The following is a 17241-nucleotide window of genomic DNA, read 5'->3' as shown; positions in this document are numbered from 1 at the left end:
TATTGGCAATCCTAGCAAGTATAATGAATTCATTCAAACACCACTTTGTCTTAGATATATGATAATGATGATGATGATGGTGATTAACCAAACAGTCACTACTAACCCTATTACACTCACAAAACCTTTCAATGCCCCACGTGGCACTTATTACAACGAATGAACATGGATTTACCTGGGCCTATCTATTTTTCCAGTCCAGAGGAGTCAGTAATATCAGTAATAATGTTGGAACGCTGGGTAGGCAGTGTAGCGGATCCAGTGGGGGTGTAGGTGGGGGACCCTCCTGAGCCTCTAACATACCTAAAGTATTATTATTTGGACTTTTCAATGTATTTACATATGTACACGCATTAAATGAATGTCTTAATTCACCGGGTGATTTAAAAAAGAAATAATTAAAGAAAGGTACTGCATGGTCAAATTCGTCCATTAAATATGATTGTCGTCCTCTTTAATTCCGGTTCTAGTTTTAGTTTCGTTTAACAACATCCGGGCATTGGAGGCCTGTCTCCATCAAGTTGTGTTTGGGCGTAATACTCGCCCATCTAAGACGCTGAGAGAGCGTTAAGGAGCGCTGGGGGAACATATTGTGCCCCCGCATTTTGTTTTTGAAGGATTCCTTTTGTAGACTACATAACTGTTATTGATCTAATTGTGATATAATTGGATTTTTTTACTTCTTTAAAGTGTTCAACATGGAGTTATGAAAATGGTTGCCCAAGGTCGTTCAGCATTCGTTATCTCTGCTAAGCAGAAGAGAACGAGAGGTTCTACTTCTCATTTGTGTACTACTGTTGATGTTCGAGGAAGGGATAGTAAATATGGACAAAAAATCATCTCGTCAGCCGTCTGGTCCGCCGAAGAACGGTGCAACGTCCGACAGTAAGAAAAATGGTGAGTTATGTGACGTCACATCTCGACACCTGACGGCTGATGTCACATGACCAAAACATTTATCACAACAGTTTGCAATCGTTGCTGGTACGCTGGGGGTTATCAAAAGTCTTGAATAACCGGAAAACCAGATATAGAAATACGACAGATAGTCTATGGCCGGCAACTACTGCAGTTGACCCAAGCTGTCACGGTCATGTACATTGAGTATGTGCTGGCTTCATTGTGCTGGACATTCAATGATTTATTGATTTGGGATATCTGCTGAAATTGTGGTTCCCATTCAACATGTTCAAATGCAGCCTATACATTGTCAATATGTCCACATTGTTAGTATGCACTGTTATGTTCACTGTGTATTTCTGGGTTATTTTCAGATATTAACAGTCCTAATAGGTTTTCTAAGTATGGGAAGAAAAGAGAATCAGGAGCGGGTCGGGGAAGCACACCAGACCATGCCCGTCGCCCAACCCCTCAGAAATCCAGGGCTACCGGGGACAAGCGACCACGATCTAGAGGAAATTACAATGACCGTCAAAGAGAAGAGGTATATATTGTAATAAAGTTCATAGGCGTTCAAGATTCGATGACATACATAATGACCTGTTGTTTATTAACATGAAAGGTCGAACTTCTTTATACAAAGATTTTAGGATTGAATAGACATTTGACATGTTGAATTTGTGTATGTGTAAACCCTATGTGGTACAACATAGTACAACTATATACAAGGGAGGTAACTATATACTCTATTGCACAACTACCTGCAAGCATGGCAAGTGCAAGGCCAGATTATCTGGCTAGGCTAGCCAAATCAAATCAGCTCTGTAGCTTAACATTTTATATTCATTGTTTTATATGAAATTATCGTTTTGTCATGTTCATACTGATCTTCAACAGAACTTGTAAAAAGCATGACAAGATGTACAATTGTATGCAGGTATGTCATTGATCTTGGCATGCTGAAGACAATGATTTTTGTGTGTAGTATTGATGATAGCTTACATGATAATCCATGAAATCCATGATAATGTCTGATATGTTTCATTTCATTAAGTATACACATAATGTGATTGTTAATGTCTATTGCATTTGTCCTGTAGAACGTTTTTCTCCATAGACTTTGTAGATACTTTGGTGTATTATAATTTATACTCAGAATACTTTCTGTCATTGTACATATTGTATTCAATAACATGTTAAGTATGAGTTACATGGATAGAACTAAACTGAAAACTTTACTGTCCCGGCTGAAGATAAAATGCCCTTGTAATGTTAGGGAATGGGGAAATTTGTACTAGCCCTGGGCTAGTGTTAATTTCTAACCCTAATGACGAACAATTCTGACATTTGGCATGTTTAGGAAAAGCATCATTCTGCATGTTGATGTTTTCATCTTCTTACATCTTGGGACATATCTTTACACGGGTAAGAGGAAGTTTTTTTTATTTTCAATTTATTCACTATTGATAATAAACTTCATTTGCTTATTTACAGGTAGCAGAACCTGTGGACTCAGAGTATGAGTCCCTCATGTTCACTGGTGGCTCTAAGAAAGCCAGTTTGAATCACCTGTTCAACTTCACGTTTGCGGGTCGTGAAACTCACTACGAAAGTTCCGGTGCTTATCGAAGAGTGAGAAGACCACGAACAGGTGGAAGAGTGTACAATAAAGAAAGATTTCTTCAGGCAAAGTAAGTAGTGTGGCCCAGAAAGTAAACCAAGTTCTGTCTATTAGCTATGTTAACATGGTGACCACAATGATCTGTTCATGCTGTTCTGGGGGAATAAATATGGTAATTACTTACACTGAAGCAATGTTTGTCAAAGTGATCATGTTTAAGAAGTAAAATAAACATGTTTGTATGAAAACATCATTTTATGTCCGACTGGACATTTCTTTCCTCAAAATAACATTTCCGAAATGTCATTCTATTTTTTGTTATTATATTTATTTATATGAACATAAGTGAATAGTGGCTTTATGTTAGGTACTGTCTTCCAATGGAATATATATGTTTGTTCACAATCCCTTTAGCATGTTTAGTTGATATTGTGATGAATCTCTCTCCAATGTTAGATATTTATGAAATAGACATGATCTGAATTGTTTGAGTGTAGGATGTTTCTGATGTTTTAAGACTCTCAGCATTATCAAAATAAAGTGACCATAATTTATGTGTCTGAATATCCATCAGACAGTGTTTCTTATAAACACAATTTAACTGAAAATAACACCCACATTTTTTTGGTTGGTTGGTTTGTTGTTTAATGCCGCACTCAGCAAAATTCCAGCTATATGATGGCGGTATGTAAATAATTGAGTCTGGACCAGACAATCCTGTGATTAATATCATGAGCATCAATCCATGCAATTGGGATCAATGACATGCATCAACCAAGTCAGCTAGCCTGACCACCCAATCCCGTTAGTCGCCTCTTACGACAAGCATAGTCACCTTTTGCGGCAAGCATGGGTTGATGAAGACCTATTCTATCCCGGAATCTTCATGTGTCACATTTTTTAGTAATAACAGCAGCAAATATATTCTCAGCATATCATTTCCAGTTTGTGGTGGAATTAACCGGGAATGTCTACTATTACCATGATTAATAGTCTGAAAAGTGATACATGACAAAGGGACAACCCTTTGCTGAAATGTACTAGCCCGCAGGAAGTCTTTTAGTTTAAGCAATCCAACTCAGAAAACTAGCAGCTATTCCCAATTTCTATCCCAGCCAGGGAATAAGAAGTAAATCTATACCGATCAGCCATTGTCCAGTCCTGTTAAGTAACAGATTAAAAGCTGTTATGTTTTCTTCCTCTTCTTCAGCATCATGCAATAGTATTGTACATGGTGAGTTTCATCTTTCAGCTGCCAGTTTGTTGTGGGAGATAGTGGTGATTACATAGCTCACTCCATCGACGCAGACACTCTGGTTGACTGGGATCTGGTGGAGCAAGTGGTGAGGACTCTTTCATATTTACATATTTTCTACTCATCTTGCATTACTCCTTTATGTATTCACTGCTTACCTTACAACAATAGAAGGGACAGCATAATGGCGATGGTCCTGGGTAAAGAAACAGAAAAACTGTTATTCGTAGTCCCACTTTTGCCGACCACTGCTGTTGTCCTGTGACTTGGATGACCTGAGGTCACCCTCATATCACTGCCTGTCACGCTACAGCATGAACATGTACCAGTGAAGCTCTCATTTTGGATGAATTTAGATTAATTGATGTATTCTTTTCATATTAGTCTCACCATGTTGTGTTGTTTTATGTGATCCTACCTGCACATACCAATCCATCCCTCTCACCACAGGTTCCACTGATTCCAGTTCAATGGTGTTCACTACCCGTGGGCAGGGCTCCCATTTGACATTTCAGTGGCCCCGTGGCTATTTATACGAGTAATGAAGCCCATAATCTACACCTGGGAATATTTGCTTCGAGTCGTACGTAGACGATTGTCTCCTGTGTCATCAAAACGCACAGACGTTAGTATGCCACCAGGATTACACCAGATGGTTACTGTATCAACTGGAATGGATAATCAACGAGGGGGAATTCGGAGTTAACTCCATCCTATCGACCTCAGTTCATAGGAGGCCTGTTTCAAACAGACCAGTATCTATCAGTTCCAAGGGACAGATGGCACAAGATTTTACACCTCCTGTCACCTGCTCTTCATCAGCCACACACACTTCGCCAATGGCAAGTGTTGTTAGGGTTACTCACCTCAGCACAGGACCTAACCAGAAGAGGCCGATTACAACTACCCCCAATCAACAATTCCTGAACCTTTACATCAGGCGTCAGGATCCGCTCAAGGCCATCACTCGATCAGTTCAACTAAGGCCTTACCTCAATGTTGTGGATGGTAGAGTCAGATGTCTAAGGTGTCTCTTTATCCGGGTTATCCCTGAATCTACACCTGTTTCAGCAGGGTTAGAAATTGGCACTAGTCCTATAGTCCTTGCCAAAGTGCCCAATAGTAAAGGTATCCTGAGGAGTAGTAGAATTTTGCCATTTCTAAAGGTTTTGCTATATGCTATCATTATAAGGACTAGTGGACTGAAACTGTTAGTTTCTACCACTGAGTTTGTAGACCCTCCTTTCAGGGGTGACAGCCTCAGAGCTATGGTCAGGCGCTCATCGAAAGTGGCACATAAACAACGTGAGTTACAAGCATTAATTCTGGCTATATCACATTGGCAGAATCAATTACAGTCCACCCAACTCGCAATATCTACAGACAACAGCACTGTAGTGTGGTGCCTCCGCAATCAGGGAACAACACACTCCCACTCCCTGCTACAACAAACATTCAGGTTTTTCCATCTAGTGGATCATCTGCAACTACAGTTAATATTTCAACACATCCCCGGATGTCAAAACATTCTAGCCGATGCCTTCTACCGAGTGGAATCTTCACACAGAAACATTCCAGCGCTAAGGGCAATTTGGCATGGGCAGCAAAAGCTATAGTGTTAGCTCATCACCCCTCTACCCGTGGTCTATATGATGACAAGTGGGAAGGCAAAAAGTCAAGACACTACAACTGTGTCACTACAATTCCTAGCTGAATACCTCCTACATCTGCGTACCCAAAGACACTTGAAAGGTTACACTTAATTCAGTGTTTGCTGTTCCGGAAAATTCACAAGATGACTAAGGTCCTGGAACTACAGGCCCTACTATGCTCATTAAGGCTTGAGGATCAGAAGGCCAAGTTCCGCCCACATGCTTGGGACTTGAACGTGGTACTTCGAGGTTTGCGAGGGCCCCTCTTCAGGCCCCTTTATGCATCCTAAACTAAGTGTGATTGACATCACTCGGATTCGCTTAAGTATGGGACGCACAGTGGTACATCACTGGTTATGCTGGGATTTTATTGCAAAAGATCAACTACCAGGCCAACCAATATCGACTATTGTGGGAACTGAACATGAGGGTGAACTTATTCTATGCCTGTAGCGGGCACTGCGATTTTTCATCTGCCGTTCCATGACTAGGCATGGTTTGAGGAATCGGTTATTTATACCCGTTTCTCCTACATGCACGACTGAAGTTAGTTGCAACACCATATCTCTATGTTGCAGTCATCCTTCAGACAATATGGATCCACCAGAGCGAATAATCCTCATGAGATCAGGGTGTTAGCCTCTACCATGGCTTTACACAGCAATTGTTCAATTAAAACAATCATGGAAGGATGTTTTTGGAGGTCCAACACAGATTTCGCCAGTCATTATCTTCGTTATGTGACTCTCGAGGACGTCTGAGGTATGCAAAGCTTTGGGTCGTTGGTTGTGGCACAACAGGTTACCAACCCTTGCAGCGTTAGAAACTGACAATTTCAGTCCACTAGTCCTTATATTGATGACGTATAGCAAAACCCCTGAAAATGGCAAATTTCTACTAGTCCTTATGATACCTTAACTATTGGGCAGTTTGGCAAGGACTATAGGACAAGTGCCCATTCTAACACTGCCTTGACGCAAATAATGAACTCGCCCTATACAGAGCCATTCCATTTTCCTGTTCAGTCGCTCATATTTCGCCAGTGGAAGAATATGAGACATTTGGTTGTCTACAAGGGTTCAATGAAGTAGTAAGTAAATAATTAGCTGGTGAGCTAGTTTTGTCTTTATTACTAAGGTGTTTAGGGAGCTTCTCTTTAATTCCTATGTTCAATTGTTTTCACATTGAAACAACCCGACCATAATGGCATTTTTCTGAACTTTTCCACTTCACGATTTATTGAACAACTAGTGTCGTATCTTCAGGTATGAATTATTGAGGTTTCTGTATTCTGAGGGTTTCCCACCTCCAAACCGTCCGATACAAATGCATTCAGGAATAATGCAGGATAAATAAAACATTTAGTAAAATCTAAATATTTTTTTACATTTGTATACTTATCCTGCATTACCACGTTTGAGGCAGACTTGTCTCCCCACTTTGGCTTCAGAAACCTCAAAAGTATGTTTTTCTAAGAGCTCGGGTGACGGGCAGAGTAGTGAAGAAGATGACCTCAGGTCATCAAGGTCACAGGGCAGCGGCAATTGTCGGCAAAAGTGGGAATATGAACAACAGTTTTTTATTTCTTCACCCAGGACCAACGCCGTTACGATGTCCCTTCTATTGTCTATACAAGGTGAGCAGTGAATGCATTAAGGAGTAATGCAGGATAAATATACAAATGTAAAAATATTTTAGATTTTACTAAATTTAGTTTACCATAAGGTTGCCGAAGTTACAAAAGTGTGTTTTTAGAACTAGAGATGCAAATGTCAGCATAGACATAAGAGCCTCAGCATGTTCGGATTGTTGTGACTAATGTATAAACTTAACTAAGGGTCACTCCCAAAAGGATACACTATTTATCAGGAACATAGATACAGGGAACCTTTTGCGCAAGGCAGAGGTTTGGGATTGCATTTTGCAGGGGTCATTGACCTGTTCCCTCCAGCACTGACATTCCAAAAGTGATAAATATGATGAGGATAATCATTAACATTTTGATGTTTTCTTTGAATTTGAAATTATATTGTTTCTTTCACAGAGGACATTGAGCCAGGAGCCGCCATCATGTCCCATTTGTTTGCAGGAACCACAGGCTGGTGAGTAGACATTTGATTTGTCTTTATATTTCTCTGTGTCTTCAGACCATGGTAACCATTTTGTTTTGTTTCTATGAAAATGTTGTAGTTTTGCTCAATATATCTCATAAGAGTGGTACATAGTTCCAGTAATAACATCAAAGCTGAATGATGGACAGAGTGCAGTCCCTCACTTAAGGGCATCGGTTAGTACTGTCCGCTTTAGAGCATGAAATCTCTGCTCATACACTAGTACTAATGTGTTGATAGGGGCGGTCGGGTAGCCCTGTGGTTAAGGCGTTTGCTCGTCACTCCGAAGACCCGGGTTCGATTCCCGACATGGGTACAATGTGTGAAGCCCATTTCCGCTGTCCCCCCCGCTGTGATATTGCTGGAATATTGCTAAAAGCGGCGTAAAACCATACTCACTCACTAATGTGTTGATAGTGCAAGGCTCGATTTATCTATATGACGCATGCACCAGTGCTACCTATGAAGCCTTAGTATTATGTCTACAAGAACTTGGTGCTAGTGAGAAAAATTCAAATTTTTATCTAGCCCTTATGTAGCTGGTGGTTCAACTTTGATAAATTTATGGGACCAGGGTGTAACATGGTTTTTGTCTGGTGCAACTTGTTTTTTTTTTCTGGTGCAACTTGTTTTCCATGTCAACATGGTGCAAGGTAAATCAAGTTTCTTAAATCAAGCCCTGTCGCAGCCATGTTACAACAGATGGCAAAGTTGCCACAAGCTGTATAATGGTAATAGTTTATGAACTAGCAGTTGAAACAGATACATGTTCTACATGGGCTAATAGAAAGTAAAAACTTCAGTCCAATAAAATTGTTACTCATAAAGGATTGTAAAGATGTCCTATTTGTTTGCTCCAGGGAAGATAACCCGCTGTGGACACGTCTACTGCTCGGCATGTATCCTGCACTATTTGGAACTGGGGGAGAAAAAATGGAGAAAGTGTCCCATTTGTTACGAGTACGTTCACAAGAGTGATTTAAAGAGGTATGTTCCAACCAGTGAAACAATCTGGGTATGATAGTTTTATGGTGTTAATAAGAAAGAGGTTACCCTGAAAATATATTCTTTGGGAATTAGAAACAAATTCAGCATTTTCTGTGTTAACCCCCCAAAATAAGCCTAACACCAGTTTGTGAACTTAGCATGTCTTTTGTACTTAGATAGGCATGATTGCAATCTGCATGCACTAAAATGTTTGAAGTTGTTGCTTGAGTGCAAGTTGGTTTCGTTTTTTAGCTTTGATTTGTTAGACACTGTTACATGAAGTAAATGAAGTGATTTAAAAAAAATAAAATTATGGTTTATCTGAAGATTTGTCCAACTCCTGTGTCAGTGGCATTTTAAAAGCTTCATTTGGTTGCAGTGTACAGATCCGAGTTGTCCATGCATATAAACCAGGGGAAACAATCACTTTGCGACTGATGAAGAGGGAGCGTGGTAGCACCTACTCTGTTCCCAAATCGCAGTGGGAGAAGCGAGACGGGAAACCACACAGAATCACAGGTGATTAAGTAACATTAAGAAGTTGTTGTAAATGTCATCAGCAATTTATTGGTTTGACCATTCACTACATGACACAGGGACGTAATTGCAATGAGATTTTGTCCTGAAGTCACAAGTGTTATCTGAGATGATATGGAAAGATGTATTGGTGTTGTAGATGATGTAAATACAGAGCATGTCAAGCTGCTGGTGGCGTCACCCAGTCAGATTCAGGAAACTATCATTGAACCAGAGAAGGCAGCTCTGAACAAGCATATGCAGAATGCTGAGGTAATAAACTTTATGATGGTTCCCAAGTCTTTGTTGTTAGGATTGACAAACATTGGGTTTGGATGGTTAAATGTGTGACCTGGATGAGTTTATGAGTGTATTTCAACAATGCTCATGATATCACCCACTGGCTGGTACTGGTACCATCACCTATTTACAGATTGTCATGATAGAGCTCTTTTCGTTTCGAGAAGTGATGATGTTATTAATTAATTTCTGTGTTATCGTTCATTTTAGCTTTACTTTGTGACTGTTTCAGGCTTCAGAAGTGTGCTTCATTGAGTCAGCCATGGTCTTGCTGAAGGTAAGACTCGTGTGTTAAAGTAGTCATAGCTAGGTGAAAACTGCATCAACTCATATTCTTTGAGCCCGTGTAACCTGGAGAAGTGTCAACACTTCTACCTAATATTTGCAGCTTGTCAATGGATGACTCATGTACTTTCTGTGGACTTCAAGTCCAGGGTTCACTCCAGGAATTTTCTGACATGGGGCGTTTGTGTTGAGTTTCAAATATATCCACCCCCACTTGCCCACCCAGCACAGTGTAAAATGCCCCTTTGAATTTGAAAATGTGGGCCTTTTTCCAAATTTGGGACTAAAAGCACAAGGCCCCACCCTAGAATTATCCCTACAAGTTAATAACTTTTCACTTTTATTCAGTTTTGTATGATATAGATAAATGTCTTCTTTAGATTGTATGCATTGCAAGAAATTGATCTGGACATACTGTTACTTACTGATATTTATGTTTTAATAATGCTAACATTTGTTATGTTGTAAAGACATGAAAATGTAGAGTAAGGTTAAGATGTATATTTGTGTTGTAGGAAAGAGAGGAAAGCCTGCGTACTAGTACTCCACATAAGAAGCACCGTGAAGCAAGACGAACCCGTAAAGCTGAAGTTGACAAAGTGAAATCTCCAAAGTCTGTGTTGGCGAACAATGACAATTCAGTAAGGATTTACACCAATTATTGACACCGAATGATAATGAGACCTGTAGCCATTTTGGTTTTTTTAGGAATTTTAGGATTCGGTTATTATCTTATGCAAAATATTGTTCCCTGAATCATATTTATTGAGAAGAAAATGGTGTCTGTTCCAGCCAGTCAAACAGTGTGCATCAGCCTTTTCTGATAGAGAAGATTCAGATGAGGATAGGAATAATAAATCTGCTGAGCCTGGAAAAACAACTAGAGATGCCAGTCTTCCAGAATCCCTTAACCCTGATTCCACAATCCGCACTGAATCCACCACCTCGTCCTCCCTGACACACTCGGACATGGACACCAGTCTGTCTGAGTTGGACGCCTCTGCTGTTGATGTACCCAGGGGGCGGTCATCCCTGTCTGAAAGCTCTGTGGGATCGCCTGATGGTCCCAGTCTGTCTGAGATACAGGAGTCACTGGAGGCTGCCATGCCCGTTGAGGAAGCGGCGGAGCACCTGGAACTGCCCACAGAGAGTGAGCATGGAAACAGTGGCAGAAGGGGCAACCAGACAAAAAGTGCATTCTTCTATTATCAAGGTATGCTGTTTCAAAATTGTTTGGGAATAATACTTAAAAGGTATAATTGAATTTATGCAGCTGTTACCTGGAGATGTCGGTGCTTGTTTGCATGTCCCATTTTCATTATTTCATATTCATTTCCAAAAATTATGGCGATCCTAGGGTCCTCTCATTGGTATTGGAATCTAGGGAACCTCCTCTGATCTTTTTAAGGGTCATGACAAGGACCTCTAGACTTTCTTGCATAACTTTGAACTTTAGAGTGTAGATATTTCTAACCATAATTTCTTACACCAATGTGCCATGTCCAAATTGCCATTTGTCACATTTACGTCTGTGGCATGTGTAATTAGTAAGATGAAGCACTTGGTTCTAAGCATATCATACCTGACATTTACTGCTTTAGTTTATCACTTGTTTGTCTCTACACACAGCAAGTGACGGTCAACACATCTATCTCCATGCTGTGAATGCTCGGTGTCTGGTGAAAGAATATGGCAGACTAGAGGACTGTCCTGACACCATCACCGCCAACATTGTAGACACAGAGATCATCTTTATGACTGAGGTAGTACTAGTAGAGATCATGCAAAGACATATTACACTGACACTGTCCACAGTTCCTGGAACTATCAACATGACCTGATAATTTAGTGATATAAATGTTGACCTACTTATGGCACTTGCTGTAAACATTAGTAAAAGATACAGTATGCTTAGTTTTTCACATTCCTAGGGCTTTCCACAGGGATTCCAGGGCAGAATAGGCCCCAAGGGCTCAGTTCCTGAAAGTGAATGTAGCGCTGCGACTTACATAGTTTATTTTAAGGTATGGCAGCTACGATCACCTTAGCACTACGATTGCTTTGTGGAGTGGAGCTCTGTACCCAATGCTTGTTGGATGAGTGGACAATGAGTATTGGATAGTTACAATGTGTCGAACCAGGCTGGTTGTAAATTGTTGCTAGTGCTATCAACCACTTTTTAACTTTTATGTTGATGCCAGTGGAGTAAAACTACATTCACCCACCCCTGTTAACATTACTATTGAAAAGCCAATATGTGAAAACAGTTGAATCTGCTTGAAGGGATTCATAATGGCAGTTTGAGCTCATTGAAGGAAATGCCTTTGCTGCAGACTGTTCATTTGTTGGTTTGTCTTTTATTCAGGAACTGCGGAAGCGACTTCGGTACCTAAACCACCTGCCACTGACTTGTGAATTCCAGGTAGCAGAGCTTGCACTGAAGCCACCCCTTCTGTCAAAAGACACACTTCGACACTTTGCTGGTAGGATACCACTCCTGGCACTTCTTTTATTTTTAATTCTGGTCAGAAGAATTAATAGAATAATAGACTAACTTTCCATGCTAGTGAATTATGAATATTAACACTTTGATGTATGTAAGTTTGTTTGGAGGAAGAAAAACACTTTCTATGCTCTCAAAAATACATTTTACAGATACTTTTCTTACGGGTCTGTAAAATCACCATGTATTATATTTTTCTTTTTAGGCGACATAGAAAAGCGTAGACGTATGCGTCAAAAAAAGATGCGTGATGACAAGAGAAGGTCAAGGAAGATTGAAATGGAAGAGAATGAAAAGATGGGGAAATGTAAGAACTACTATACCACGTATACATTCATTCATAATCAGACCATTTAAACTGGGAGTCATTATATTCCAGAGAACTTTACCCATATGTGGATTCCGAGTTAAAATGGATATGATTGTCAGGCTCAGTGACTGCCGTGTCACCATATCCCAATGTCATGGGTCGCTGCTCACTATATCAGTCCTAGGATTGTTTGGTCTGGACTTGATTATTAGCATGCCGCTGTTATATAGCTTGAATACTGCTGAGCATGCTAAGTGAGGTGTTGAACTACAAACAAAAACAAATCCCGAGAAGTTTGAATAACATACAGTTCTCACCTAAAACCATCCTGTTTTGATGAGTCTTGCATGCCCCATGTTTGTTGTAAGAGAGAGTAATGGGTTCAGTGTCTTTTGGATTCTTCAGTGAGTTCAACTTCCAACTTCAACTTGGAAGACACAAGTTATTATTGTTTGTCTTGATGCCATAATGTTATTTAGCTTTGTATACACTATCCTTCAGATATTGGTATGACACATTTTGTTGCTCACCTCTGCAGGTAAATAATTGATTTGAAGTCAATTGAAATTCAACCAGATTATGCGGATTCATTACTTTCAGTTCCTGGTATGAAGCTGTCATTGAGCAGCTTTGCCCAGTTCCCGGCTGCAGGCGATGGCCATGTCCATGTGTCGGGGTCCCCTGAAATCAGGTCTGAGTCACCCTCTGTTTCCAGCCTTGCGAGCACGCCTCCTGTATCACCATCAGGTAAACACCTTGCTGCATATTCACTTGGTACTGCAGCAGTGGGTCAGCCTTGTGGTTGAAACATTCGCTCAGCATGTCAGAGTCCTGGGTTAGATTCCCCACATGAGTACAATATGTGAAGTCCATGTTGCTAATAAATAATGAAATATTCTGAAAGGGAAACCAAGTCCTGTGCATCATCTCCTGGCAAGGGATGTTCATGTCTTAAGAATATTCTTTAATTGTGTTTAAGTAATGATTTTGACTTTGCATCTTGTGTGATCTCAAATTCTGCTTGATGAAACATGTTTTTAAATTTGTAAACTTTATAGATTAGCAAAGGCTGTTGCAATTTTGAGACCTGTATTCTACTGTTGCAGGTTTCAATGTGAGTGCAGCAGAGTTTGTGCCGGGAGCCAGTCCTGCTATAGAAGATGTCAGTGATGGCGAGCAGACATCCATGTCATTTGCTCAGGTAGAACCTTGTACTTCATACATGAAAAATACACTCACTTGAAATAATAATTGTGTAACTTCACAAGAAACTTTTTATTTGTTAGTCTACAATAGTTGTGGGTGGAATAATAATCACTTGAATGAAGATGACCAATGGCTGACAAATAATAGCTGCTTGGTTTTAGATTCTTGTACAACATGTTGAATGATAAGATATTGTTGGAAAATAAGATGAGTATTCTAAGTTCTGTTTTTCACTTGGATTGGTACATCCAGTGTATTATATCTCCATTCCGTTATGATAAAGACACTTAATCCATTTTGATCCCAGTTTGAATGGTATGATGGCAAAGATAGCTGTCAAATCAAATTACAGTCAAGTCTCGTTAATCCGACACTCGTTAATCCGACACTCGGCTTTATCCGACACAAATGATGGGAACCAATTGATTCAGTGCTATTTAGTCCCGTTAATCCGACATTCTCGCACTCCGACTCCGACACACCTAATTTGCTACGAATTGCCGAAATCACTCATTAATCAGTCTCGTTAATCCGACACAGTGATCAGCGTACTCCGTGGTCATCTGACCGCGAGTACACAACCCCGTGTTTTGACACGCACTGGCTGCAGAGATTAACTTAACAATTAACAGGAAAAGCTATTCAAACCTGTATGTACAAAGCTATACAAATGTAGTTTACAAATTGAAGCCAGATAAATGTGCATGAAGCCAGTTTAAAATACGAACAGGTATATAAAACATGGTCGACTCACCATGGTCGACTGGTATGTAAACAAAAAAGCATGGATGACTTCATTAATATTCAAAGCCTGGCTACTGATCTTGGATCGGCAAATGCGATCGGAGCAACGCCACGTGGTATGCTGTTGGACAACGTCCCATCCCATGCTACTGTCGACATAACTTAATGTGAAATGTCACTTTTTGCCACCAAACACCACATCGCACATTCAGCCACTAGATGCCGGGATCATAAAGAATTTCAAGCTTTATTATAAGAAACAGCAAATGAAATTACACCTGTGCCTTCAAAATGTTAGAAACAGATAACACTGACAGACTATTTTAAGTAGATGAAGCAAGTTGTTAAGACAGTAGCACTTGCATTTACATGAGGAATCGTGTGTCGTTGATCATGTGATAAATTCAGTGAGTGATGTCTCTATTGTTATGTATAAATGGGAAAATTATTATACCTGACTGGTTCGAAAAAGCCTGGAGAGTATTCGTAAGGAAATGGGTATCGAGGGCAACACCATTTTAATCATATATGTTACCTGTATAACCTGTACATTCATGTGTAAAGAGTTGAAGATTTAGACATTATGTTGCAATTTCAGATGTTGAAGGCTGGGAAAGCTAAGGCCAAGCCTATGTGGCCACGCCCTGTTGAAGCGCAGGTTCTTGCACAGGCAGGGCCAGTGGTCCCCCGATCTGCTGACACGGATGACAGTGATAACGAAGACCGAGTCCCTGTACCTATGTACCAGGACTCCTTCTCATGTGCCATACAAGCTGCACTGGACACCATAGATAAGCCTAAAGGTTTGTGGATTTAACTGTGTGTTGTTGGACATAGCTAGGGGTCACAATGGGGTTGTCTTTCTGTATAGTTTGTCAGTAGACTAGGAGTAGACAAGTATGATAGTGTTAAAAAAAGACATTTAAAGATGGTACCTGTTGTTACCCTGTCTGGCACTCGGCATTATGGGACTAGAACAAAGACTGGTTGGCTTGTAAATGTACTGTGTCTGAGTGGGGTATTCATGTTAAACTGCGATATGGTATCTCAGTGGGCTAGCACTATAAAATTGGCATTAGTCTGGCCTATTACAAGCAGCCACACAGACACCTGTGCATGCCCGTCGCTATGTAAGGGCAATAATCTTGTATGTGACATGAAACCCCATTTCAACTCACCTTGATTTGTCAGCACCACACCAATGCTCGTTGATTTGACCAAAGTGGTTAATGTCTTAACACCTAGGCTATCATCCCACTTCAAGCTGACACACCATGATATAACAGAAATACTGTTGAAAGTGGCGTAAACATGTATACATGGGCTGTTGGTAGAAGTGGTATGTAGTAGGCAATATTTCAAAGTAATATCAACAGTTTGTTTCCACTATTCACAGAAGCTCGTCCAGGGAATGCAGGAAGGAAGAAACAGAAGAAACCCAAATTCACAAAGCTGTTCACCACCTCCATGACAAGGGGGAAATAGTCCCCTGTAGTCATCTGCTGCAGTCCTATAGTTACCCCCAGCTTGTAGCGCCAGCCAGCCGGTCTATGATCATTCTGTGTTGCAATCTAAATAACTGCATGTACAAGAACAAGAGTTTTTGCTCCTCTCTGGCTTGCAAGGTTTTGTTGTAAAAGAAATGGTAATCTTCCATAAATATGATGGAATTAAAAATTATGTCTATAATATATTTGTGTAATTATTTTTCTTACAATTAGAGTTCAGCAATAGGGGTGTGAGAGTGGTGCAAATGATTTCATTCTGAATCTATTCAATATAACAACAGTTTTTCAGCCTGATTTTAACTTTGTCAAATGTAATACTAAAATATGATAGCGATGCTCAAAAATATGCAACACAAATCTATAGATATTCATTGCGGTCTAGTGTTTGACACTGATAGTTGATGTATGAACTTTGGAGGCAGACTTTTGCGTCTGTACAGAAGTTGAAATGTGGTTTCATTTGAAAGTCTTTTCAATGAGTTCATCCTGTATTCTCAAAATTCTGTTCCAAAGAGGCAAAATGGTATATTGCTTCAATAATCAATCATTTCCTGACTTTATTTGTAAATTTGAGTTGTAAATTTGGTGAAGATAGCATTTTGTATGAACCTTTTATTTATTAGTTGTTTTGTATGTGATGGCTCACTTTATTTACTTTATGTTCACTCACACTGTAGAAATCAAAACTGGAATCCAGATTATGATCTACATTTCATTTTGTTTGTGGGATTAACTGATATATAATCTATATGCTAAGACCAGAATATGTCTATTTTATATACTTAAAGGTGGTACAAACATTTTTTGAATTGGCATGACAAAAAAACCTGGCTGTTCATAGTCATAAAATGGACGTTATAAAAACCAAAGAATCTGATTTAAGTTAACTCAAGGGAAAAAAAGTATAACAGGGATAGAAAGTGTTGATGTTTATTTATAGATATTGACATTTTGATAAGGCTTTGCTGCAAATACGGTTATGGAAATTGCCCTGAGTTCTTATTGAGCAATGATTGTAGACTATGATTGTGTATTACGGATCACTTGACGTCTGACCTGAAGCTTTGAGTAGTTATGGTCTGAAAATGCCAAATAAAATCCTTGAAACCGAGTCTTATCTTGGTGATTATTTGAAACGAGTTGTTGCCGTCTTTAGGGAGCAGGAGTGGCACAGTGTCTTTGGGAACTGCTATTCACTTTGGAGGTATGACAGCAACCTATGATCGTGACTTTGAATCCCAAGTATTCCCACTTATGTTTCAAGGTTTGTCAGCACCATACCTGTCCTCCAGGGTTTTCTTAAAGTGGTCAGACCTGCCTTGGGCACACCATGTGACACACCA

General features: G+C 39.9%; 1 protein-coding gene across 1 annotated transcript; it reads left to right on the top strand.

The window, feature by feature from the left end:
• Nucleotides 1-504: 504 nt before the first annotated feature.
• On the top strand, nt 505-17024 carry LOC139456450 (E3 ubiquitin-protein ligase RNF10-like). The gene is made up of 18 exons (XM_071238164.1): nt 505-897; nt 1275-1444; nt 2395-2591; nt 3774-3864; nt 7473-7530; nt 8400-8526; nt 8906-9045; nt 9203-9315; nt 9575-9619; nt 10143-10268; nt 10420-10840; nt 11257-11390; nt 11993-12110; nt 12336-12437; nt 13041-13187; nt 13547-13641; nt 14989-15193; nt 15787-17024. Exons 1-18 carry the CDS (start codon nt 801-803, stop codon nt 15873-15875), a joined length of 2475 nt encoding a protein of 824 aa, XP_071094265.1. The 5' UTR covers nt 505-800; the 3' UTR covers nt 15876-17024.
• The last annotated feature ends 217 nt before the right edge of the window (nt 17025-17241 follow it).

This window comes from Haliotis cracherodii, unplaced genomic scaffold (assembly GCF_022045235.1).
Source record: "Haliotis cracherodii isolate W230 unplaced genomic scaffold, xgHalCrac1.p SCAF_11, whole genome shotgun sequence".
Taxonomy (NCBI): Eukaryota; Metazoa; Mollusca; class Gastropoda; order Lepetellida; family Haliotidae; genus Haliotis; species Haliotis cracherodii.
Note: the sequence above shows the minus strand (reverse complement) of the source record. Positions and strands in the feature narration are given on the sequence as shown.